This window comes from Chlamydotis macqueenii, chromosome 1 (assembly GCF_036417535.1).
Source record: "Chlamydotis macqueenii isolate bChlMac1 chromosome 1, bChlMac1.mat, whole genome shotgun sequence".
Classification (NCBI taxonomy): Eukaryota; Metazoa; Chordata; class Aves; order Otidiformes; family Otididae; genus Chlamydotis; species Chlamydotis macqueenii.
This window is the reverse complement of record NC_141556.1, coordinates 63,372,999-63,400,409: the sequence shown is the minus strand read 5'-3', so window position 1 is coordinate 63,400,409 and position 27,411 is coordinate 63,372,999. Positions and strand designations below refer to the sequence as shown.

Genomic DNA, 27,411 nt, shown 5'->3' with positions numbered 1-27,411 from the left:
GTTTTGTTTTCTGTTCCCATGGTTGGTAACAAGGGGGACTATGAGAGTATAATCCACTGACTAGCAAATCTTTCTCTGAAACCCCCCCAAAAATTTACAGTACTTTGATTGTTTCATTTGATCAAATGTTAAAGGAACTTGATCTCTTTTGAGAAGCTCTACTTAACTTTTCCTCAGCCCTTTCTCTATGTAAGAAACTCAAATGTGGATTGAGAGCTCATGCTTTAAACCTTGCCTGAGTAAGTATTATCTCAAAATGTAGATACATAGGTGTAGTTTGCCTCCCATAGTCTACTTGAATGTGAGTCCAGAGATGCTAGCAGGCCTTTCTTCAAATATTACACTCCAAACTGTAAAATGGAATGGCTGTTCCCTGCTTCATAGTGAAGCACAGTCCAGTGTTGTGAAAGAGTGTTCAGAAGAGCCTGGGATGGAATGTATGGGAGGGCCTGTGGTCTTCTGTCCCAGTTTTGGCTGGGATGGAGCTAGTTTTCTTCCCAGTAGCTGCTATGTGTTGAACTTAGTATGAGATTTGGTATGTGAAGAATGTTGGTAATGCACTGATGTTATTAGTTGTTGCTAAGAGAGAACTTTTTCAGCTTCACCTGTTTTTGTTAACGTGCAGGTGCAAGAAGCTAGGAGGAGTATAGCCACTACAGTTGACCCAGACTGGCCAAATTAAGTATTCTGTACCATGGATGTCACGCTTGGTATATAGGGGGGTTTGCTGGTGGGCAGTTTCTCTTCCTCATTCTCTCGGGATTGTTTTGAGATTGTTCTTGGTTCTGTTCCATGGTCGCTGTGCAGGACAAGCTGTATCGGTTGTCAGGTGGTGAGAAATTGTGCATTTGTATGTATTTATTATTATTATTTCCTTTGCTGTCCTAGAAAACTGTTTTTAGGTCAACCCAGAAGTTTTGATTTCTTTCTGATTTTCTCCCCCATCCCCTTGGGGCGACTGAGCAAGCTGCTGTGGTTGCTCACTGGGACTAAACCGCATCATCTCCCCACATCTTTCGGCAGTGAAAATGAAACAAAAAACCCTAGCAACAGGATATTCTGTATCATAAGAATGACTTGCCAGAATTGCTCTTACCACTTGATAAATAAGTATTTGTCATATAAACTGTTGGGACCGGCGTAAAATTCTGTATGTCTTGATGGACTGAGCAGGTTCAACTGTAGATCGGGAGACAGTCCTCTACTTTTTTCATCTTAAAAATAGCTTTATAACTGGGATCAGATTCAACTTAGAAGCAAAGCCACAGTTTATGGTATCTCATATGTCTTGTAGATTATTATCACTGCTGTTTAAATTCAATGAGGTAAAACATCTCTTCTCAAGCTAATCGTTCTAGAAGCTGTTTTGGCAAAATGAAGAAGACTTTATAAAGGGACATCTGAAATAGACTGAACTGACAATTCTCTTCACTCTGTTCTACCCTTTGTGGAAGAGCTGAATGTAGTCTGGACTCTTTAAGAAGCTAAATGCTAGTCTTGCATCCTTTTAAAGTCCATTTAGCAAGTGTCACTATATTGTGTTCCAATCTGATTGTATTTATTGTGTGGTTCTTTTTCTTCTTTTTCCCTGCTTCCAGTTCTACTAGGATGAGATCAGATTTAATAAGGTTTTCTTTGTCTGGCTTTTGACCAATTTAAATTATTGAGAATATCGTATAGGTGCTATGAGCTGCAGAATGTCTAACTTAAAACCTTTACCAGAATAGCTGCTGTTCTGCCTTAAAGTTGTGGTGGTTTGTTTTTTCTTTTTGTATGTCGTTGTACCAGCCAAGTAGGATGAGGACCACAATACTGTGGTTGAACCCCTTCCTTAAAAATAAAGTAGAAGTATAATGCTAGTTCATTCCCAAACTGGTATTAGAGGCAAAGCATAATGCCAGAACTTTATTATCTAAACTAATATATGATCAATCCTTTCGGCAGTATGGCACAAGAAGGCAGAAATAGATGAAGTGAATCTAAAGGACAGGTAAATGGCATTTATGAAGACTGGTTTTACTAGAAGATTCATTTCCCTAAGCTTGATTCTTAGTACAGGGTGTGGCATGTTGGGAAAGCACCTTTGAAGGAGCTGCTCTTTGGTTTTGGGAAAATGAGAGAAACCATAGTAAGACTAGATTCCTTCAGATACGGATATTCACATCAGCCAACAGGGTCTAGTTCATGGTTCAGTTACCTACTGCAGATTACAACAAGAGAGAATATCAGGAGATACGCAGTGAGGACACAAGTCGTATCAATGCTGTCTCTATAATCTGCTGTCTTCTGGGAGCTGTAGGGCAGCTATTTGAGATCACTGTTGTTCTTACTTGATCAATCAGTCCATCTTTTTCAACCCAGAAGGAATACTTTTTTTTTTAGTTACATTCAGTAATTTTCATATTAATGCATTGTCAGAGTAAAAGGAACAATGCTACTTCTTAAATAGTACTAGTTCTTGGAGGCTGTATAGTCTGTGTGGTTCTCATAATGCATATATCACTCCAGCTTTGTAAGTCTTAAAGTTATGTGGGAACTGGAAAAAGCTGATCACTCTTACAGCAGTGCTGTGGGATACTGGGGCACATATAAAAGAGGATTATAAAGTGATTTGGCTTTTTATTCCTGCACATCTGCATCCAAAAGTACAATGCTTTTAACTTGCAGGTAACTTGGAGGATATTTTCCTCTCTAATTACTAATTTCAGAACATTGGAGGGATTCTTGCAATTGAACTGGATTCCTGATAGAGAAGAATATTAGTGTAGTTACTGGAAAGAAGTGGATGTTTTTTAAGGTGTGATTCATCTGACCAAGTGAAGACATCTGCTTTTAGGATGAGACGACTCATGACCTAACTGCATTACCTAGGTCTGCATTGACTATGAAGGGAACTTCATGTAAATCAACACTTCGATGAATCTCACTGAAGGTATTAAAATTTGGCAACACTGCCAAGAAACTTTTATCTGTCTTTCAAGTGCAAAGTTTAACTTCATGGAGTCACTTCCGCTTATCAAATCAGTATTATTTCTGTGCTGCCATTAAGAGCTACTTTTTCATAGATGCAAAAATTCTGCATGTGACAAGCTTTATTATTAAACAGCTTTTGAATATATCCAGTAGTCAGAATAGACTGTGTTTGGGAATCTTGGGGCTGTTTTGCTCAAATAAATTAAATGGCTTGAATCTTTACTTTTTTAAAAAAAATACCAATAACGTCTTGCAGAGCACTCAGACCTATCTGATGGAAACTGCAGGAAATAAGTAGTGTCTTTATTTTTTTATCTTACTGACTACCTTTATCAGAGTGAGAATTTTAATCAAGTATTGTTTGTGCCTTTCATTATCTGTGTCCCTGTCAACAGCAAGCTTAAAAAAAAAACCCAACCTAGAAATCCTTAAAATATTACCAGGTTAATAATGAAAGTATTTGTTATGTAACAGACTTAATTTCAGCACAGATTAAAAGTTTACCTTTATAAATATTCATAATTTATTGATAAATACATATTAAATTCCTCTTTCTCATTGTTTAGAATCTAAGTCCTAGGCATTGTACTTGTGTGGTAAATATGCTATTATCATATTATCATTGAAGAATATATTGAAAAGATACTAATTAGCAAAAAAATCTGTTTTTGTTAAAATCAATCTGCCCTTCCTTTTTCTTCTCTCTGCCCCTTCACCAAACAAAATGACCTAAACAAAGGCAGAAACTATTATTGTAAATTAGCATATTATTTCTATGTACTTTGAACATCTGTTCCCTGAATATGCAATTTATGGATAAAGTTGATGGAATTTTCCATTATATTTGTTACATCACTGTAATCTGTATTTTGAGACAATTTGAAGGAAACATAATAGAGGTATTGATGAGTTCTGAACTCTTAAGTCTGTCCTCAAGGAGAACTTCAAAATAGACACCTGTATAACAGAATACAGATAGATGTAGCAAACACTGCAGTTAACAAGTTGATGGCTCTGAATATTGACACTTAAGTGATTTTTAACAGATATTTCCTTTGGAGCTACGGACTGCAGCTTGTTTGGGTGCTACATAAGAGATCTTCGATGTGCCTCAGTTGTATTTTCCACCAGGGATTTGAAATCACAGTAGCAAAGATATATGGAATAGTAGGCAGGTAAGTTGAGATTCAGCTGTCTGTCACTTAAGAGTTTCTGGGATGCCTGTGATATTCAAAAAAGGGCTGGCAGGTGTACTGTACAATCCACAGGAGACCTATTTCCTTCTGGAACAGTGGCTGGAAGCCAGGGAGGATATCCTTCTCAAATTGGGTATGTCTGTTTAGGCACCTGAATTAGTCCCCTGAGGCTAGTGACTTGAAAAATTAGGACCAAGATGCTGGATTCCCAAGTCCTGATAGAGGTGGTTTCCAGTTATTGAGTGGTGGTCATATTGAGAATGGGAGGAGACTTGTGAAAGAACAGATTGCAAGGGAAGCACTGGAAGAAGAGAGGAAGTAACATGAGCTAGCCAAAGGCTTTGAATTGCAGTAGCGTTCCTGTTTTGGATGACATTTCTCCTGAAATAATCTGACTGTTTTTCCCACTATTGATTCCAACTCGATTCCCTTAATGTGGTCCAGATTCTTGGAAGTTATTTCTTGAGGCTTTTTTTTTTTTACCTTTGCATCTGCTCAGTGTTGATGGGGTCATTATGATATCTGGGGCTAAACAGAGGAAGTGGGTGAAACAGTAAAGTGTCATATGTTGGAGTTCAGTTTTCTTCTTTTCAACAAAGGGTTAAAAAGAACCAACTCCTTCAGTGTCTTCTGGAAAAGCTTGGTTCTTTGGCTTGTGACTGGCTCCAACTGCTCAAGTGATAATCTACTTACCTTCTTTTTTTATAACCATAATTTCTGGTAATAGATGCATTGTACTGCAACTGCTGAACTATCAGCTGGTAGTAGATGGGAACTCTAAAAGATGAAGACCGGTGCATTAAATTTCTTGCTACAAAGAAATGACTGCTGGCTGTGTCATGCTCATAACTGTAAGGCAGGGTCCGTCTCCTTACCAGAGATTCTGGCAACAGAAATTTTTTACCCCAGTGATCTTTGTTAAAATAGTAATAACAACATGCTAACATGCTGCTGTTCAGGGAGAAAGGTATTAATTTCCTTGTTCCAGAAGCACATAGATAAAATGGACTTGAGCACTGTTGACAGGAACCTAGAGTGTCTGCAAAATGATATTCTAGTAGAATGTATGAATCTAGACAGCATTAAACTCACTTTCAAAATGTTAGCAACTTGAAAAATTAAATACTAGGCTGCTCAGAGAAAATGATGCAAGAATGTAGCTGAATTTTAAAAATCCTTGCATCTTGTATGCTTGAATTCGTTACATGTAAGTTGGAAATACTTGACAATTTCAGGACTTGAAAGAATGTGTTTTAATTTTGATGAAAGAAGTGCTCATCAATCAGCAGTGACAATTGGCATAATTGTTGGCAGCTTCTGCGTCGTCATTTAAGCATCTTCATTGCAAGGCAAGGCAGTGAGGCTTTTTATTCATCATCTTGTGCTTAAATATTGTCTGTCCCACAATAGCAGTGTTTCCCTTTGTTACCATTATGACACTTCTTATAATTGTTGTTATATATAATATGTGTTACATATAATATGTGTTGTTGAAGGAAACACATTGGACAGCCTTGGATGCGAATATAAACTCTCCCTTCAGAATTTCTTAAGCTATTCGGAAGTGGCTAAAGAGTCAGCCCTTGCAAAATTTACAATTTATGAAGTCTAATATGCGATATTTGAAATGTCTGAAGACTGGGCATGTATAGCAAAAACAATGAACCATTTCACAGAGCAGCTGAAATATTTTAATTCAGCTCTGCAGTGCTTTCCAAGAAAGTCAATGCACTGCAGCATAAAAACTGGCCTGTAACACTATGGAAGAGGGGGGATTACAGCTAGTAGTCTTTGTCTGGTTTTCATCTATTTGCATTTTAAAGGGTAGTAAATAAAGCATTCAAATTTTTGTAAACTTACCTGCTAGATTTGTGGTTGCCTTTGGAGGCTTTTATTTTGGCAGTGGGTGCCAGTTTCCCCTTGAGATGGGCTTGCTTGTTGGTTTAACCTATCTCCTCTCCACTAGCAGCAGCAGGCTGTCAGAACTAGAGAGGAGCAGCTTTTTCTAGAACAAACTGGTTTGAAGAAGTTGCCAATTTTGCAGCACCAGTGTTGGCTTAATGAGAAACAAGAGGAAAGCAGTAATTATTGTTAAAATTGATTCAGATGTTATTGCACATGATATGCTCTATCAAATTAAGTTTTCTAAGTGTTTGTTTTTAGCAGAAAAACATGACCTATGTAAATATAACCAGTTTACCCTCAACCCCATACATTTTAATGAAAAACCTTGCAAATATTAATGGTGTCTATATACACAGCAAGAGGAGAAAAGATTCTCTAGGTCATAATTGAAACGCCCTGATTTTGTATGTAGCTATGCTAAAAGTCTTAAAGCTGTCACTATCTTGAGTCTCTAACATACCTTCTATTAACTACTAGCCTGTCCATGTTAAAAAAAAAAAAAAATACCTGTATGTGTGACTTGATGTTAGTACTTTCTCTTCTGAAAACTATATAGTTAAAATTTCAAAGAAGACTCCTGTAAGAAAATTGCCTTATGCAAGCCTAACTAATTTATTCTGTAATGACTATGTCATTTTAGGGAAAATGAGTTACTGGTTGCTTCCAAGCACTCTATTTAATAAAGAGACCTCCCTTTCACAAAAGTGACTGATCTGTGCTGAAGAAGGGGAACCCTTAAGCCCTTTTTTTTTTTTTGGTAAAACACTGCTTCTACAAACAAAAACACCCTTTTGCGTCTACACATGATTATCCTGTGGCTTTATTAGCTTGACTCTGAAACCTGTTCGCTACAGTGAAGACACAAATGAGCCGAAACTGGGGCAGACCAGAGCAGTCTCCTCCTATTGTCTCAGGATGCTTCAGTAGTCTGGAATGTACTCCCAGGAAATTGAGAACTGAGTTGGAAGTAATACGGTGTACGCTGTAAATCCATTCCACTGAATGGCTTGAGGTGGTGTTGCTGTGAATGCAGCATGTAGCTTGTGAAGGAGAGTCAGAACGTGCCGTGGTTTCCCCTGCATGTCTAGAATGCAGGCTAGCCTTCCTTGAAGAGGCGTACGGATTGTGAGCCTGTAGCCGGTGAACTGTTGTGGTGGAAACTAACTTCTCTCTTCGCACAGCCCCATTTAATCCCTATCTTATTCCCTAATCAAACTCATTGCATGGCAGCATAAATCTTTGTGTTGGCGTGGGATAGAAATGAATGGCCAGCATTGTCACTTTTAGGCACTTTTTAGCAATGTGGTGTCTGGGCCTGTTTCAAGCCCAGTCTGAATGTAAGATTCCACAGCTGCTTGATTTTCATATGAATGGATGCTGCTGCTAAAAAGGATGGAGGCCTTCTCCTCTTCTACTCCTGCTCAAGAGCCACGTGCTGTTGATCCAGCTCACTATATAGCTGCATGAACAACTGTCCTGGCACAAAGGAGTAGATGGAAATGTCGAATCTTATCACTTAATGTTGCCTTACCATCCTCACAGTAATCATGATGGTGATTTCTGGAACTCCTCCCAAGTTAAGAAATACATTTACACCTGCCCACTGCAGCACTCTGGAAAGGCTTGTTCCATTAAAAAAAAAGTCTTACAGGATTATTTTGACAAAAAATAAACCCTAACATTTGAGAACTTCATTTTTCTGAGCAAGAACAAAGAGGTAATTGTGTTGTAAAAAATATTAAAATCTTATGTGCTGCAGTGATTTCATGTTGGACACTGACAGTTACAAATTGACACGTTAGAGATACTTACCTACTCTCACAGCACAGTGCCGACCTGGGCTTAGCTTCTCCCTCAGCTTGCATCAGTCCACAGAGACAGGAGGAAAAAGTTTTAAGCCTCTCTTCCTTCTTGATAAGGCAATGGATTTCTTTGGTTTATACCTTTGAATGAAGATACTTGTGTGACAGTCAGTTATTAAAAGAGAGCAAACTCTGTAATTCTTGTTAGGATTCTTAAATCTGAAAATTTAAGCCCATGTAAAATGAGACTGTTCTCAGTGAAAGGCATTCTAATGCATGTTGTCTTATCCCTTGCAGCATTGCCCTCTTGAAGATTCTGCAAGCGTTAAGACTACAGAGGAACCTTACCTATTTCTAGCAATACATGGGGAGTTTTGTGCTGTGCTGTCTGCTTCAGATGTTTCTTCTTTTTTGATTTGTATCCACTAAACCTTGCAGTGCTTCAGGCCCAAACTCACTGAAATTTACAGTTATTTTACAGATGAATCCTGTGGGTTTTTCTTGGTTCTCTTCCCTCAATGGGCCTTTGACCTATTGTAATGGGTGCTACAGGGCTGGAAGCAGTAGATTGCATTTGATGTGAATGATACAGATGATGGTTAAAACCAGAAAAGAGATTTCTTGTTACCACTAGAGAAAATGAGGTTCTGTAGGAGTGAATATTATAAATTGGAAGTAAGGATGGCAGATCAGCTGCCAACTGACTGAAGCTTGACAAAAAAAAAAAAAGGTTGAGACGGAAACATAGAGTTTGAAACAAATAAGTAATCAGGGAAGCTTAAGTCCAGTCAAAAATGGAACAACTGGCTGAAGATCCCTGGTTAACTACTCCTGTAGCTGGTCTGGTGTGCTGGGGTCACCACTGGATCCTCTTCAGTGTTTGTTTCCTTTAAACTGCAGGATGTAGATGATTGTAGGTGATGCTGCTTCAGGAAACTTCAGGAAAATGTAAGGTCACTGTTGCCCAGTTACCCACCCCCCTGCACTCATAAGGAGCAATAGGAAAGGTAGCTTGCTCTCAACCTATTTGTTTTCTCTTCTAAGTAATACTAGATGTATTTTCTCAGATATTCCCTGCGTCTCTAGAGCATAGTGCAACATCGGGCATTCTGAAAGGAAATTACATTAAGAATACCAAGTGTCAACTCTTTATTTCTGGCAATTTGGTATCGTAGCAAGTCTTTCAGAGAATCCTCAGGAAGGAAAATTACTTTGTTCACTGAAAAGCTTGGTCTTGGAAGCCTCCTAACTGTATTGTTCAACTCGCACACAAATATCTCAAAGCTCTTTAGAGTTGATTGGGTCAAGAATTAGTTGACCATCAGAACATTAATGTGGAATTAGAGGTCCTCCTTACCCCCAGTTTAATCCAGGATAAACAGCAGAGCCTCGCTGTCCAGGAAGGTGCTTGACCTGAACAGCATTAGACAAGATGCTAACCTGAATCTGATGCTGTTTCTGATGCTGCTGCATTGTGATTGCTTTGACAATGTTTATTTAAAGATACTGGTTTTTTGTCTTCTGTGAAAATACTATTTTTGGACTGACTTGATAATGTACTTGAAGAATATATACTTGGTAGAGCAAATATCTGTTGCAGAAATAATTTTTGGGTTAGTGAAATTCCATTGTTATCCCACAGTGTGCAGGTTAATAATGTTCTGTGCTGCTGCTTTCCAGATTTCTCTTCTCTTTTTGCCCTCATTCCTTTTATCAAAACTGTGGCTATTTAGGAGGAGGAGGGGAATGAACAGCAAAATAGTTTGGGATTTTTTTTTTTCCTTTAAAGCAATAATGTGGATCTTGATTTGATTACATAGTATGGTTCTCCTATAGTTTCATTAGAGGATTAATTATTTTCCTTGTCAGTTTATATCAGGAAATCAACAAAATGGCTTTAATATCTTGCTGCTCAGAATTTGAATCTTCTTGAACAGACCATAGTATAATAGTTAGGGTTCCCACCTTTGAAAGCACTGAAGTAAATTGTGACACTATTCAGGAAACAAGTGTTTTGGAAACAAGAGGAATGAAATGTTGGCAGTAAGATTAAGCATGCTTCCAAACCTTAACACTTAGGAAAAAAAAAGTTTAATTCACTGTAGCACTAGGAAAGTGTCTTGCAGAGGGACTGGATAGAGGAAATGTTAATTAATTCAGAGGTTAATTTAGGAATAGCATACTATACATGGTTAAGGAACAGTTTAAAATGTAATTAAATGTTTATGAAGAAAAAAGATGTACCAATGAACATTAAAAGAAGATACATACATAGAATGTAGAAAGAAAATGCTGAGGCTGTATTAACTTGCCTTTGTATTGCGTTCTTTCTTCCTGTATGTTGCTATAACTCTTTGGTGAAATACAAGCAGAAATGTCTTTGGAAAATGTAATTATCCTTTTGATTGTTTAAAAAAAAAAAAGAGTTAATTGCTTTCTAAAGCACCTATTGGCTTGTTAGCAGAAAGCTTGTATCTGTGCTCCTATGTTTGCTTCGGCCATCTGTCTTAATACTATTTGTCAGTTATGACTTTAAACCAACCTGTCTTCCTATGCACCAAAAGAAGTAAAACTCCTCTTTCAGGTCTATTAGAAGGCTGGGGAGAACAGTAATCTTTAGCGTGTACTGTTGTGTTTTGTTGCTACCACAAGACCTAGGAGGAGATACTTGCCCATGAACTGAGTTAAGCCTTTGTAGTGGAAAACTGGATGAGAAAAAAGAGTTTCAAATGATGTCTGTGATTCATTTATCAAATCATCACTATACTTACAAAATATATTAAGAATAATATTATTTGAGATAGGGATAATCTATTAAAACTCTCAAGTCATTAATATGCTGGTATTTATTGTACGTTTTCTATTTTTACCATGGATACCAAAAGACTTTACATGCATCTATCTGACTTTTCCTCCTATCTTTTAAATAAATTTTATCTTAAGCTGATGTAGTATATGATGTTGTCTAGTAGACTAGTTTGAGGACAATGACGCTGTCTCAATACTCTCCTGAGTTCTTTTTTACTTGAAAAGAGGAAGAAGCATAAGATCTCTATGGTTAGCAATATTCTAAACTGCATTAGACCTCCAGAGTGGTACAGATACTGGAATTGGCATGAGATAAATATTCTCCATATCTCTCTAAGGCTGCAGCATGACAGAGCACTGTCTTCTCCGTGTAAAACGTGCAAAGTTACATCCAAGCCAGAATCTCTTTCATAGAATCATAGAATAGTTTGGGTTGGAAGGGACCTTCAAAGGTCATCTAGTCCAGCACCCCTGCGAGGAGCAGGGACATCTTCAACTGGATCAGGTTGCTCAGAGCCCCATCCAACCTGGCCTTGAATGTTTCTGGGGATGGGGGCCTCAACCACCTCTCTGGGCAACCTGTTTCAATGTTCCACCACCCTTGTTATAAAAAAATTTTTTCCCTAGTGTCTAATCTGGATCTCCCTGTCTCTGTTTTGAAACCTTTACCACTCATCCCATCACAACAGGTCTTGCAGAAGAGCTTCTCCCCATCTTTCTTGTAGGCCCCCTTGAGGTACTGAAAGGCTGCTATAAGGTCTCCCCGGAGCCTTCTCTGCTCCAGGCTGAACAGCCCCAACTCTCTCAGCCTGTCCTCACAGGAGAGGTGCTCCAGCCCTCTGATCGTCTTTGTGGCCCTCCTCTGGACTCGCTCCAACTGGTCAAGGTCCTTCTTATGCTGGGGGCTCCAGAGCTGGATGCAGTACTCCAGGTGGGGTCCCACGAGAGCGGAGTAGATGGGCAGAATCACCTTTGACGTACTGGCCATGCTTCTTGTAATGCAGCCCAGGATGTGGTTGGCTTTCTGGGCTGCAAGTGTGCATTGCTGGCTCATGCTGAGCTTCTCATCTACTAGCACACACAAGTCCTTCTCCTCAGGGCTGCTGTCACTCCGTTCTCCGCCCAGCCTGTATTTGTGCCTGGGATTGCCCCAACCCATGTGCAGGACCTTGTCCTTGGTCTGGTTGAACTTCATGAGGTTTGCATGGGCCCACCTCTCCAGCCTGTCAAGGTCCCTCTGGATGGCATCCCTTCCCTCCAGCGTGTTGATGGCACTACACACCTTGGTGTCATTGGCGAACTTGCAGTTGGTGCACTCTATCCTACTGTCCATATTGCCAACAAAGATGTTAAACTGGGCCGGTCCCAATACCGACCCCTGAGGAACGCAATCAGATCCACTTCACTTCTCTTATCCACTGAGACAGAGTTCTGGTTTAAAGCATTTAGCTTTAAAACAACCCAAACAAAAAGAAACTCCTAAATCAACTGAACAAAAAGTTCAAAACAAAAAAAACCTCTAGGACCATTAAGGTCTGTCTGTAAGACCTAGGTGTGGTGGGTTTACCTTGGCTGACTGCCAGATGCCTACCAAGCTGCACTCTCTCTCTTTAGGGCTGATAAAGACAGGGAGAGTGCTTATCAATTACCATCATGTGCAAAACAGATTCAATGTGAGGAAGATTAATTTATTGCCAATAAAATAAGATTTGGATGGTGAGAGGCAAACACAAAAATAATTAAAAACCCACCTTCCCCCTCACACACCTCTTCACTCCTTCGTTCCTGACTGTACCTCCTCCCTGCATTGAGTGGTGGAGTGGGGATGGGGAATGGGAGTTGTGGTCAGTTCATAATGGTTCCTCTCTACCACTCCATCCTCCACTCACTCTTCCCTACTTCAGTGTGGGGTCCCTCTCATGGGATAGACCTGCTTCAAGGTAGGTCCTCTCCATGGAGTACAGTCCTTCGGGAACAGGCTCCTCCAGTGTGGGTCTGCCGTAGGTCACAGTCCCTGCCAGAAAAACTGCTGATGCATGAGCACCTCTCCTCCTGCCAGGAACCTGCTCTGGCATGGGCTTTCCACAGGCTGCAGCTTCTTTCAGGACATATCCACCTGCTGCCATGTGAGGTTCTTCATGGGCTACAGGGTGGAGATCTGCTCTAATGTAGTCTTCCACAAGCTAGCAGGGGGGCAGTCTGTTTCACTGTAGTCTTCTCCATGGGCTGCAGGGGAATCTCTACTCTCTACTCTGTCTGTGGAGTTGTTCCTTTCACATTTTTCTTACTGTCTCCCAGCTGCTGTTATGTGGCATTTTTTACCATTTCTCAAACGTACACAGAGGCACCACCAGCATTGCTGATGGGTTCAGCTTTGGCCAGCGGTGGGTCCATCTTGGAGGTGACTGAAATTGGCTGTCTGACATAGGGGCAACCCCTGGTGTCTTCTCACAGAGAACCAGGCAACCCCTGGAGCTCCTCCTCGCCCCCCGTTACCAAAACCTGGACATGTAAATCCAATGCACTGTGTTACTTGACTAAGGCTTGTTCTAGAAGAGGACTCTGCACACGAGAAAAATTAAGTGTTATGTGTCATCTTCAGAAACAGAACAAATCCAGTAACTTTCCTGCTCTTCTTCCCAGTATTCTTGTTTATAACTCTCTGCAGCCTCACCTTTGAGGGTATGCTCTTAGGGTTGTGCTGATGTACTTTGGGCTGTAAGCAACATAAATAACAGGAACTGACTTAAATCCCATCAGATCTGGTAGCTGACGACTGTACAATTTATATTGGATGAACGGCTGAAAATTTTGCTTGGCCCATGTGTAATTTTATCATTTAATACAAAAAGCTGCATTCTGTAGCTAGTATTGCAAAGTAAGAATTTACTTGAAAACTACTATTTCCAGATAGAAATTTAGTACTTAATTATGACAGGTAGCCCTGATAACGTTAGTAGAAATGCTAATGTTGGAACAGATATGTTTTTCCATGAGCTTTGCTAAATTAGAGTGTGTGTCTTTACTTGAATATAATCAGTATTCTTTTTAACTTTGAATACATTGTTTTCATGTTTATCCATGTTTTCCATTTAATTCCAGAATAGTCATAGTCTTTCCTCTTTTCCCATAGGAAGCTCTAAATCTGAGTTCATTGTAAACTGTTTTTTTTCCTTCCCAGTAACTTAGCATCTCTCTTAGTTGTGTGGGTCCTGATGCATTGCCAGCTCCTCACCATGTTCTGCAGGACTGCATGGTGACTATATGGTGATGCTCCGCTGTACTATTTGTCTACTGGTAAGAAGTGTAGGTAGAAATTCCAGTGCTGATGTGCAGCATATCTGTGTGAAAGCGTCTCTTTGAGGTGGTTAGACTGAAGTTCTGAAATGAACCTGCAGGAATTTGTTAGGTACTGTTATTTGCCGTGACCCTTTTGTTTCAAATGCAGCACGCATGAAAAGAGCATATACAGAGATCTCTGCTTGCACCTTCCGTTTCCCACATAGAGAGGAAAAGGCCACACATGGCTCGTATTGTTCAGTACAATACTGAAAGAGCCTGAGATACATTAAGAATAGTAGATAAGGACCTGAAAGGAACTCTGCCTGGCTATTTTGTGTTTTGCATTTTGTGCCAAAAAGGCATATATTGCCAGCTGTGCTCGTAACAGCGTAACCTGGCTGTAACAGTTACACTGAGATCCTGGTGTTAGGTGTTTGCACTTAAATCCAGGGTCCTGAGGTTGGCTAAATCTGGTTTAAAACCAATTTGTGTATCAGTAATCAAACTCAGATTATAACAAAAGCAAACTTATCCACACATAGTTGCAGAAGAAAACCTTGACTTAAGGCTAGACAACATAAGGAAGTCTAGAGGTTTCAAGAGGATTTTGAGAGGTTTGGGTGGTTTTCCTTTTCTCCGCCCACATCAGTCTAGAATTTCCAGGTGATCTCTTGAACAGGTAGGTGGCAGTGTTCTGTTGGTGAAAATGCAAATGAAACGTTTGCTTTATGTTAGTATCTTTCTAACTTGTCCCTTGCCCCTTCCTTGCCCGCCATGTTTTCAATTCAAGCTGATTTATAAACTGAGTTTAATAAGAGTGATCTGTTTCAGTTATTCAATGTTTAATCTTCAGTGGCGGTGGTGGCCCCTTCCCATCCTCACGCTGCTTCTCATGTTGCTTCAGCGTAAGCAGTGGTGCATTTGGTCAGCAAAGCAGGTTGGGGGCTGAAGGTGAAGCTTGGGAGTACTGGAGAAATACATCCATGTCTGAATCAGTTTGCCAGTCTCATCCTCTGTCTGTACCCGGCTCCCAAACACGTGTAAAGACCAACTCAGTTGCTTGTGCTGGCCCGGAGCGCTGCGCTTGGTCAGGGTCAAGAAAGAGCAGGAAGGGAACAGAGGATGGTTTGTAATCAGGACTGTTGAAAAATGTAAAAAAAAAAAAAACAACTATTTTTCAGTCAGTATGTAGATTGAATATTAGGAGACTTGTTCACTCTTGACTGTGGTAAATTGATTTGCTTAATAAAAGGAGAAATTCTGTATTTGGAGTTCTATTAACTACCCAACATACCAGAATTGGATTTCTTAATTATCCTTCATTATGATGGTATAAAAACTGTTACAAAAGTTCTAGCTAAAACATAGAATTTATATATGGAAGGAAGCTGCGCAAATACATATTGAAATGCAGACTGACAAAATGGCAGTTGTAATAAAACCAGGCTTAATGTCGTAGCCTTTCAGATGACAGTGAAATGCCTTGCACACAAGTGGAAAACTGCTGGCTAAATTTCCAGAATGACAAGCTAATGTAGTAAAACTAGTGGACTTCTATTTTGCTTTATAGTGAGTTGGCCAGTTAAATCTCTAGCATGTTATTGGAAGAACATTATGAAAAGTTACCTAAATCTTGTATGAAGCACTTGCGGTAAGGAATTAAGTTCTTCTGCAGGAAGTCAAATATTTAAGTTTCTGTAGTTTTACATTTTATTGTTGTTCTGGTTTTGTTAGTGAGGGGGGGGCCTAAGGTGGTAGCTTCTGTAGGAAACTGCTAGAAGTCGCTCCCCTTTGTTCAGTGGACTCGGCCGGGCCTAGGGCGGACCCGCTGCTGGCCAAGGCCGAGCCAATTGGTAGCAGAATGTCCCATGATAACGCCTCTGCGATAACGTATTTAAGTAGGGGAAAACAGGAAAAAGAGGAGGGAAGATGTGAAGCAGCTGAGCGGGGGGCAGAGAGGGGGAGGCGCGAGCCTCATGGGCCTTGCAGGCCTCACCCTCTGGCCTCCCGCCGGGCAGCCGACTGGGCCCAACTCGGCCCGGCCTGGTTGCAAGAAGTGGAGAGGAGATGAGAAGTAAATAAGATGTAAAAAGGATCCTGAGAGGCGTCTGCCAGCCTGTTGTGAGGAACGGCTGCAGACGCCAAGGTCAGTTCAGAAGGAGGGGGAGGAGTAATATGGCTCCTGGCCAAGATTCCTCTGCAACTCGTGGTGAAGACCATGGTGGAGCGGGTTGTCCCCCTGCAGTCCATGGAGGTCCACGGAGGGGCAGAGATCCACCTGCAGCCCGTGGAGGACCCCACGCCAGAGCAGGTGGAGGCCTGAAGGAGGCTGTGGCCCGTGGAGGGCCCGCTGGGACAGCTGTTCTAGAGGGACTGCACCCCGTGGAAGAGATGACCCATGCCGGAGCAGTTTCACGGAGGACTGTGGCCCGTGGGAGGGACCCCACGCTGGAGCAGAGGAGGAATGCGAGGAGTTCTTCCCCTGACGATGATACAGTGGCGTAAAACAACGCGTGATGAACTGACCGCGACCCCCATTCCCTTTCTCCCCCCCCGTGCCGCTCGGGAGGGGAAGGTAGTAGAGATAATGTTAAGCCCGGGAAGAGGGAGGGGTGGGGGGAGGTTATCTTGTTCCCTGTCTCATTCTCCTGCTAATTTTAGAAAATAAATGAATAGTTTTCCCCAAGTCGAGTCTGTTTTGCCCGTGACGGTAACTTTAAGGATTTCTCCCCGTCCTTATCTCAAACCTTGAGCTGTTTTTTCTTATATCATCTCCTCCTATTCTCTCGGAGGGTGGGGGGAGCGAGAGACAGACTGCGTAGTCTGGTCCTGATCAGGGCTGAACTACGACAATTGTAAAAGTGAAACAACAACAGAATTAAGCCTGTATTGGATTAGTGAAATGTGCAATGCTGAATTATATCCTGGTATTAAATTTATTGGGTTAAATGATGCCCCGATCTTATTTAAGGCCCTAAAATCATGCCTCCTCTCAAATGCCAGCTGTAGGTCTAGGGTCTATCTCAATGGGGACTCACGTGACTATCCTACTGCAGGCTTTGCATGATGATTTCAACGTCCTAGGTGATGATTTCAACCTAACTTAGTTTCAATTATTTTCTTCTTTTGCTAGTAATGATTATGATAATTTTCTTAAAGCAAGATGTTAATACTTAGGATTTTAGACATTTTTTCTGAATGATAAACAAACCTCAGTACTAATAAGACATTCCGTTTTCTTCGCCTAGGAAAGTTGTCTACTTTAAAATGTTTATATAGATCTTTTTTGTTTCAGTCTAGTTTACTCACTGTTGGACTCCATGTTTTGAACTTGACTTTGTCCTTTTTATTCTCTTGAGAAAACTATTAATTGTTTAATCCCTTGAGCTATTGGTTCTCAGCTGTTTCTTCAACCAGAAGTCTTAAGTATGTTATTGTCTTAGAATTGTTCCCCAGTGTGCTGGCGCATATGTGTGTCTGTATGTAATACTGCTCCATGTCACCAATTAATACTCCAAATTAATAAATGTTTACTTTAATCCATTCTACAACAACAAATTGTCAAATTGTCATTCCCTTTAGAGAAACAGAAATTATTTTCTGTGAGATTAAGGCAAATTCTTTATAGGATTGAAAGAAAAATATGACCTTTGAAGGTCCCTTCCAACCCTAACCATTCTATGATTCTGTGATTCTATGCGTGACCTTGGTTGAAAGAATACATCATCAGGGAATAGTAGGTAAAAGGTTACTTCAGTGATAAATGAGACTTAGCTTCCTGTTAACATGTTATTATCAGGAAAGTATTAACACATCCTTTCAAAGCATTTATCCTTACAAGCTGTCTTTAAAGTTGTTTGATAAATCTTAAGTTGTGCAAGCATAATAAAATTTCTTTTATTTTTTTTTTTCCCTCCTCAGTTGGTGTTATTCGGTGTCCAATTTGTGGTCAGGATTGTGCAGAGAGACACGTCATAGATAACTTTTTTGTGAAGGATACCACAGAGGTTCCCAGTAGCACAGTAGAAAAATCAAATCAGGTAAGTACATTAACGTGTAATCAAGTTAACATCTTTTGGATGTGTGTGCATATCCTTGGCTTGTTGCTTTACATATGCAGAAAAAAAACCCTGAAGTACTTAGTCATCACATAGCGTAGCTACTCTAGAAAATCAGTTAAAGTTGATTAAAATGCGTGTGAAGAGGGTTGTCATATTCTAAACTATTTTAAATTGTTGGTATAAAATTGCATCGTGATAGCAAAAGATAAAAATGAGGAACAGGTGTTAGAATGGGAATTTCTAGACTTTGGACAGGGCACTGGAAGCACTCTTTGAATCAGAGACCTTAACAACACCACATCAAGAGGTCTAAATTCTCTAGTTAAACCAACTTTATTTTTCTTATCTCAGCACCGACAAAACATGACACTAAATAGCTGGAGTGCAGTTACCAAGCAAGAGGCTCAAAATTCTAATTGGGGAAGAGGGTATGTTGTAGCAATTTCGTGTTTGTTTTTCTTAAGTAGGATGCCTCTTCTTTCTTTTCCAATCAAATAATAGCCATCATATAAAACAAAAAACTTCCTTATCTGGAAGAATAGTAATACTGGGATTTTTTAACTCGTAGTAGTTTTTCAGGAGCAAAATACTAGTGTGGAAGCAGTACCAAATGAATTATCACATCTGTGTAGGACCAGTTTAGCAATCTCCAGTATCAAAATATTGCATGTCTTCAATTTTAGCTAGTAAGAGAGTATCTGGGGTATCTCTTTACTCGTAAACTTTTTATTGAACTCCAGGAACTTCCTGTAAATAATTCAGTTTCTTTATATGTTGATTCATTCTTCATAACAACAGTACAAAAAGGTTACTATGTCAATGTGGCTTTCACTTCAAACTCATCCCCTGACATTTGGATGGTGATCGCCTTTATTTTGAAAATGCTTCTTCATTGCTTTTCTGGTTTAGGGACCTGTATCGTTGGCTCTTGATGCATTTGCTTTGGGGACAGCTTCTCAGAAGTATTTTATTGTGTAGTCTGTTTCAAAGCTTAGCTGAAATTTTTGCTTACATATACGAATGGGTATGTCTGTCAAGAATAGGTGAAAGTACCCAGTGATACCAGCTCACTGACTACTTAAGGCACAAATGTTGTCATAATCTCTGTGGAAGAGGAATTAACTTCTGTCTCAAGAACTGTTAAACTCTCTTCAATTTAAAAGGAATTTTGCAACTGGATTTCCGAGTAATAATAGACCTTACCAGAAACGGAAATTCTTTTGTGAGTCTCTGGACTCTCTGTGTTTGTGTGGGGTTTTTTTGGGGTTTTTTTGTTCCCCCGAACCAACACTGCAGGTGTTGCAGGGAAACATCTGAGTTTTGGAGATGGTTGTGAGATTTACATAAAGTTTCCCAATACTCTACCAGTAAGACTGAGAAAATGAATAGTCCCTGTTGCATTGAAAATTTGATCACAATAATTTTTTTAGTGACTTTAATTAGCAAGAGAAGCAAGAAAACAAATAAGTTTGTAATGCAGAAGCAGTCCTGAATTTTTGGGGGGGGGGGGCGGGGCGGGGCTGGGCTGTACCGTACCGTAACCTCTGCTTAGCTATATAACAAGTTCTCTGAGATACTTCTTTGGGAAGCGGTGATAGAAGTGAATTATTTTTTCTAGGTTTAATGACAAAGTTTGGAGTTTGGTTTGGTTTTTTTTCCCCTCTCATCCCTTTCCTACCAAAATTTTTTTTAGCTTTCTTTGAAAGTTAATTGGAGAATTGAGGCTTTTGAAACTTGGGTAAGGAACTGAAACTTCAAGAAGAGTTCTTTATGTTCTTGAGGTTGGTCATAATCATGTAAAATTGCTTGTACTTTGATGGGTCACAGGATATCAAAAGTTGTATCCAGCAAGCTTGGTGATGTTAGGATCCTGTCAGGCACTTCCTTGGAATTGAGGGAGAGGTCTTTTTTGTTTACCTTCCATTCTTGATCTGCTGGAGAGATACACAGAGAAATTCCGTGTATTTCAGCAGCTGGTTTGGAATAATCTGTTGTTGAGTGGTGTGAGCAGATGTCAGGGAAGTTCTTCAAAGCATTTGTGTTTCCTTAAGTTCCCTTCTCAGACTTTTATCTTAATTTTCCATTCCATATTTGTTTCTCTTTCTCCCCAACAAAAACCAGCAGGCTAGCAGTTCAGAAAGCATGCCAGTTCCTCAGCTAAGTTCCCTGGCTGAACTCAGCATACTTTCTGCAGCGGTTGAAGGCAAACCAGCAGATTTTGCTGAACCAGCAGTGGTAGGTTTATATGCTTTTCTGCTAACTGTTTTTCTTAAAACGGAGCTAGATGTTTTGGTAGATGCCTGCTAAGTGAGCATGTACCTTACCTCTTGGAAGTTAATAATGTGCCATTCTGTTTTGTTTGAGTAGATTTATTTTGGTATGTTAATAAAGCTTTTTTGGGCAATGTAGAACTGTCTGTTGTGGAACATAAGGTTAACTCAATAATACCTAAATAGATCAGTGTCCTGTTTAAGGGGGAATATTATAAAATTTAAGGATGATACATCCTTTTAATCATTCTGTCTTGTTTTGCCCTTGAAGGAACAGAGATTAAAAAAACCCAAAAATTGGCAGTAGCAAGATGGGTAAGAGATGAGAGGAATTAAAGTGGAAAAGAGACCAAGACTTGCAGGAGATATTGGATCAGAGATTATCCAAATTATGTCAAAAACCTTGGCTATTTTGTAGTTGTTTTTTTTTTTTTTTAACTGAGATGGTTAGTTTGACTTTGATAGTCTGGCAGCATTAGCAGGATGTTTAAGAAATTAGAATTAGAGGCAAGCCATGGGTTCTGTGAAAGTAATGGTGTGGCTTACAACTGCTGGTCCATATCTATGACATGTATACATGTGTTGTCAGGAAGAACTGGTTTTTTTCAATTCAAGAGAGGCTTTCGAATTTAAAGTTTGGCTGTTTTGGGTTTAAAATGGTAATAATGCTAAAATAGTTTTTAGCATATTTAATTAAGACTGTAGGAGTGAATGACACGTCACGGAGCCTGGGGTTGTGGGATGAGAAAAATAACTGGAACTGATCAAAGTGCAATTCATCTGTCTAAAATTATGCTTACCTTATCTGAGCCTGATTTTGGCAGTTCAGTACCCTACTTACATAGCTGTGCTTTCTAGCAATTACTACTGAAAACTTCAGAAGCAAAAGAAGTAAGCATAGAGAAACTGTAAAACTCACTTCTGTATGTTCCACAAGGGCTTTCCTGGCTAGCGTTAAAGAGAAGATTAAGGATTTTATGCTGGCTATTAGCATAGGAATCTTTCCAGAAGAAAATAAAGTAATGGGAAATGTGGAAATCTTTCTGAAAGTAATCATTATAGGTTGTGGGCAACTAGGACATAAATAAATACTCTGAAAGAGCAGATCTTTTAAATTTTCTTTTTTTGCATTATGATTTATTGAAAGACTTGGCAAAATTATTGGATGCTGAAGTTTGAAAATAAAAATTAATTACACTTGATTCACAAGAGTGAGCAGAAAGGAGCTCTAAACCCAAGAAATGTTACTGAAGCCAATGCTAACTTTGAGTAAGACTGAAGAGTAGACAAGTGAGGGAAATTTAGGAACTTAACAGAAGAAAATTGTTTGACGTGTGTGCAAAGCCATGACAGTAAAAATGAGAAGTGTGAGACTGATGCAGAAGAGATCATAGTGATAACATCGGTGTTGCTGCAGTATATTGAACCTGTAGTGCATTTTAGTCTAGATACTAGTTCTCATAGCTTCTATGTGCGAAAGGCAACATGTATAAAAATATTTTTTGATAGTGGGAATACTTACTATATCTTTAGCAGTTACTCACCTGAGAGTTTTAAATGTCATAGTAGCAATGAAGAACAGGTGGACTTTATGTGAAATACTGGCAATGTAGTAACAAAACAAGTTACAAGTTTAGATCTGATACAAGATCTGGTTATTCAGACAGCAAGTCTCACTGGCATAATAGAGCAATTAGTGAGGACAATTTAGAACAAAAGGTTTCTCTAGTTTTGTATGGTGCTGGAATGGCCCCTGTGTATTCCTTCAAAGAAGACCTAGTATGCTGAATAGCTTATCAAAGCTGTAGCCATGGCCAAAGCGTCCTTGAAAGCCACTGGTTTAGGGGAGTGGGTAACAGAGTCAAGGAGAGTCACAATATGGTTTTGTTTTGCCTCAGGGAGAGGTCGCAGTTGATGGGATGCTGGGGAAAGAAGGCTGTGCTGAGGGTTCATGTGTTTGAGATGTCAGCATGTGGTTCGTATTTAGAATTACATATGGGCGAGAATGTCCCAAAAGACAGGTGCTGTCTTTGGTGATTTTGTGTGTGCCAATAAATAGTTACGTAACTATTAGCATCAGTGTTTTTTGACTGCAATAGGGTAGACCATTGCATCTGGTTTACACTGGTGAAGTGTGGAACATTAGTTCAATGAATATTCCTTTGGACTATTTTACTGTCTTCCTCAGAAGCCTTTGTTTGCTTATTTAATTGGAAGAGTGGTTAGTTACTACAGTATCTGAGAAGACAGCTCTTGCATGTAAATCTGGTTTTAAGTAAATAAACAAGCTTTTACAACAGAAAGAATAGTGACTTACCTGCAACATGCTGAGTAATTTCAGCTTTCATTAAATGTGAATGAAGGCTGAATGAACACTTCCCAGGGTTATAAATACTAAAACTAGTAACTGAATTAAATATAATTACAAGGAAAACTCAATTAAAAATAAGTATCTATCTAACCAGAATAAAGACTTACAGGTTAACCAGCGAGACTTTTCTTTGAAATTGCTGAAGCACTGTTTGTATGAGTCACAGCAATAAGTGTTTTGTAAGAGTATAGCAAATATTTTTACTTCCATGTACTTTAACTGTATGACTTATTCTAATAACTAGAGTTCTGGCAAAATTGAAGATATATCTGAAAATGCATATTTCAAGTAAGAAGTGGGTAGAAGCAAATCTAGTTTCTACCCAGAAGGTATAACTATCTTGACAGCATGAGTTATGACGTCTATGAATCTCTCTCTTCCGCTTGATGGCTTTGAAAAGTATACAGTTGGAATTTATATTATTATATTATTATTTATATTTATACTCCTACAAACAAGGAGTTCCAGTTCAGTTGGCAGCACCTGATCATTGGTCATTGAATCACAATCTTCATCTCATTCCACCTATAGCAGGTCAAACTAGTTGAGAAAACCTAAAGCATAGTGAGAAAAAGAAAACAGACAAAGATCTTGGAATCTAGGAGGAATTTAATAACTTTTGAAATCCTTTGAACTTACTTAAATGCCCTGGCATGTAGCAAGTTTATCTGCCTAAGTTTGCTAAAGGTGACCTGAAAAGGCTGTTGTGGGGTTTTTGTTGTTAAGTTGTTTGGATTTTTTTTTTTTAATTAGGTTCCTGCCTTTTTCTTTTTTTTTTTTTGTCTTTGTTTTGCTTCTTAGACTTAAAGAATGCCTGAAACACTTTTTTTGTTGTTGTTTTTTCCATTGCTTGTTTTATTTTCACTGTTGGGTTTTTTTTACGCTAGAAAAACAAATATCTCTTATTCTCTACTCTAATTTGCAAAACCATCTCTGGGTATCTGGGAGCACAGCAGGATCATACCTCTCTGGCAACAAGACTGATTTTAAAACTTCTTGTCCTGCAGTAGTTCACTACCCAGTCAACAGTGCTGATGTAACTGATCCTTGGGCTGCAATGGTGTAATCAATCTGGTTTTACTTGCATTGACACACACACCTGAGGAGGAGACAACTGGCAAAGGAGAAGGGAGGGAGTTTCTTTTGTGGGAGTTCCTGCCAAAGAAAATGTAATGTTGAAGTAATGCCTCAGTGATACATGCTTATTCTAGATTTTTTTTTTCCAAGAAGCTGTGCTGAGTCCTTGAGAATACTTTTATTTTTTTCAAAATGTCATCAAAATTAAGGGTTAAGAGCAAGTAAACTTTCAGTTTCCTGATTACAGTTCACTTCCTTTAATTGCTTTACTTCCATTTTCTTGACTTTCTTATTACATGCTGACTTTGCTATTTCTCCCTAGTCTGGATAGGACTGGAATTTTAATTGTTAAGAGAAGAAGGGGAATAAAAAGAAAAAACAAGCAGAAGATTGAAAACATTCAAAAAGATTTTTTAAAACAAAACTTTCTGGCCTCTTTTTAGTAAAGAAACAGAAAAAGGGGCACAAGCCCAATTTTTTCTCCTTTGCAGGTCACCTTTAATGAAAAAGAATTGCTTCAACTCCAAGTGGCAACAAGAGGGGTCAACAACCTTTGTGTTGTAACTTCATTTCTCAGAAGATACTTGCTTTGAGAGGCAACATGATCCAGACAAATAAGCACAGCGTTGGGAATCTGGAACTCTTATGTTCAGTTCTAGTTCTGTCAGTAACTTGCTTTGTGGCGTAAGGCAAGTTTTGTGCGAATTTTCCTCTTTCTTGAAGGTGATACTGGGACATACTTCTACATATGTATTATCTATCTGCACAGGATATAAATATTTGCTTCCTCTTTAACTTAATCTATATTTATCTTGTGAGGGTGCAGAAGTTGGATTTTTTTTAAAAATCAAACTGAAAACAACTAAAACTAAAATTTTCTCTTCTGTCAGTGGGATCTGTAGGATATAGCAGTCTTCAGACTACTTGAGGCTTTTGTTTGCAGCAGTGCTAAACGTTAGTAGAAATGGATGGTAGTTAGCTAAACAAGTATCTGCATAAGCACGTTCATTATTTTTACCATGAAAAATCCCCTGAAGGTATTACTACAGAGGTATTGTAAAGGAGGAGTAAAAAATGAAATAATGTTATGAACATGTGAAATAGTTGTGTCCATCTTTTGTAGTTACCAATTTGTTGTTCAAATTGTGGGTCTGTAGGAATTTTTTCTTGTGTATGTATTAACTCTGCAGAGAGGTTTTGGTCTGCCATCAGGTTTGTTTTCCTTAATTAGATTTTTTTTTCTCTTTCTCTTGGGTATAGTCCAAAGAGCCCCAGGAGTTAACAGGCCACAGTTTGAAAGTTATTATGCGTTCGTTGCAAATCTGTTCTAGAGTAGGTTTACTGATAAGCTTAATTGGAATGCTATCGTGAAGTGGTTATGCAGAGGTTCTTGAGAAGAACCTTGCTGTTTAATACTGTGTGTACTTCCTGGAACCCTAAGCGGGTGAACAGAAACTAGAAGTAAAACTTCTGTGTGATCTAAGGGAGGCTTCTAATATCAGAGCAGTACTGATCATGTTCTGTCTTTAGTAAATATTCCAGAAGAGCATATTGTGTGTAGTAAACATGATATGGCTTCTAAGTGCGCGGTGTCAGGCAGAAAGTAATGGTTTGACTTTTATCATGCCAGGTATCGGTTTTAGAGTAATACTGACAAAATGACCACTTTCTTTGAAAAGTCACACTGAAATACTTTTATGCAGTTATTTATAGTGTTCCTGTACCTCGGGCAGTTTTCTGTTCTCATGTCACAGTTTTCGGAAAACTGTAAAAGTGCACTGATAATATATGAATAATAGCTTGTATGTATATTCCATATTTATTTTAACAGCTACCTTTTCTTCCTTTTGTCAGGTTTGCACAAGCTGTGAAGACAATGCAGAAGCTAATGGTTTTTGTGTGGAATGCGTAGAATGGTTGTGCAAGACCTGCATCAGAGCTCACCAGAGGGTTAAATTCACAAAGGATCATACAGTAAGACAGAAAGAGGAAGTATCTCCAGGTAACGCACTTGATGTATATTTTCCCAAAGAATGTGTGTCTGCACTGGAAAACTGTATTATCCCGCCACACTTCTCTTTTTAAAGTGATAAATTTCAAAAATTGTGTTCCTTAATCCTAGTGAATTTTAAAGGACAGATTCATTATAATATAACCCTTTGGTACATATGAATTAGTGGAACCATGTTATTATTCTGGTTGGTAATGGATATGTTTTAATCATTTCCTGCCTCCCAGTCTCTGATTTCAATTTTATTGCTGAAGGCTGCAACCATTTGAATCAATTCTGGTGTTTCTTTGGCTGCCCTCCATCTAAGCGAATCTCTTAAGTGATCCAGCTAACAAAAGAGAAAACTTTTTGTAGCTACTGAAAAGGGAGACTTTGTCATGGCTGGGGGTATGATAGCCATTTTTCTGTCAGGTTTTTCTGTCAGATATCCTGCATAGTGGTGATAAACCCTACAGACTGGTATTTCATATGGTTTTTATGCACAGTGTTTTAAATGATTAAATACATACAGATTTTCTCTTTCACCTGGAATGATTGCAAATTATGGTTTAAACTTTAGAGATCAGCTGCAGAAAATAAATCTTCATGCATTTGGCTGCTCCAGTTTTTCTAGAGGTCTACCAGATATTTCACATGAACTTTATTGGCGTATACTGCAGCAAAAGGAGCACTAATAGGTGCTATTTCTTCAACACTGATAATGACATGGTCTGTTAGCAAGAAAGTGTACCAGAATTCATGTTTTAGCCAAGTGTATTTTAGGTTTGAAATGCTTTGCCTTAGAAGGTAAAGGGAAGTGTGTCATTACTTGACAAGCACCTCAGTAGATCTCATAGGATCTCATATAAGATGATCTATGGTAATTCAGGTTGGAAGGGATCTCAGGAGATGACCGAGTCCAACCTCCTGCTTAAAGCAGTGAGCCATGAGATCAGATCAGATTGCTTGGAGCTTTGTCCATTTGGGCCTTGAGAACCAACAAGGATGGATGTGGTGTACAGTGCAGGCTTTCTAAGAAATCTTGACTATTCTCATGGTAGAAAAGGTTGTTCTCAATTCATTGAGAACCTCTTTTGTTTCAGTTTGTATCCATTGTGTCTTATCTTTGAGTGACATTATAGGACAATTATAAACATAACAAGATGCTGACATTTTACTGGTTCTAGGAAGTTCGTTGGACTTGTGCGATTTATCTTGTAAATTAGAAATTATTTTTATAAATTATTATATATTATTGTAAATATATGTATGATAATATTTATTTATTTTCATTCCACCATATCTAGTCCTGTGAATTTTATATATGATGAGGGCTATAACTTTAGTAATGTTTATTGCTCAAAAGGTAGCTTCCAGCATGGTACTTTGGAGATATACACTATGTTCTGTATCTCATTGTCAGGTAGGGTTAATCAAAAGTGAGCGTACATTCAGGAGAGGACTGAAGTAGTATATGACTGTTATGCTAAAGATGACTTAGTGGTAAGAAAGCTTTCTGTGCGCTCAGGCCTCCTCCAAATCTGCTGATCAGTTTCAAATAATTTTGACTGAAGGATACGGATCTGAAAATAACTTTTTCCACATTACATGAAAATAAGTAAAAGAATAGGTATGAAAAAAAAAGACTTTACTGATCTGCAGGGAAGGATGGGCTG

General features: G+C 39.0%; 1 protein-coding gene across 1 annotated transcript in view; it reads left to right on the top strand.

Annotated features, from left to right (window-relative positions):
• Positions 1–27,411, top strand: part of TRIM24 (tripartite motif containing 24) — a 65,528-nt gene that overhangs the window by 9,870 nt on the left and 28,247 nt on the right. The window contains exons 2-3 of the mRNA XM_086754664.1: positions 17,888–18,006; positions 25,600–25,747. Coding sequence (XP_086610790.1) covers positions 17,888–18,006; positions 25,600–25,747 — 267 coding nt within the window. The remainder of the gene's footprint in view (positions 1–17,887; positions 18,007–25,599; positions 25,748–27,411) is intronic.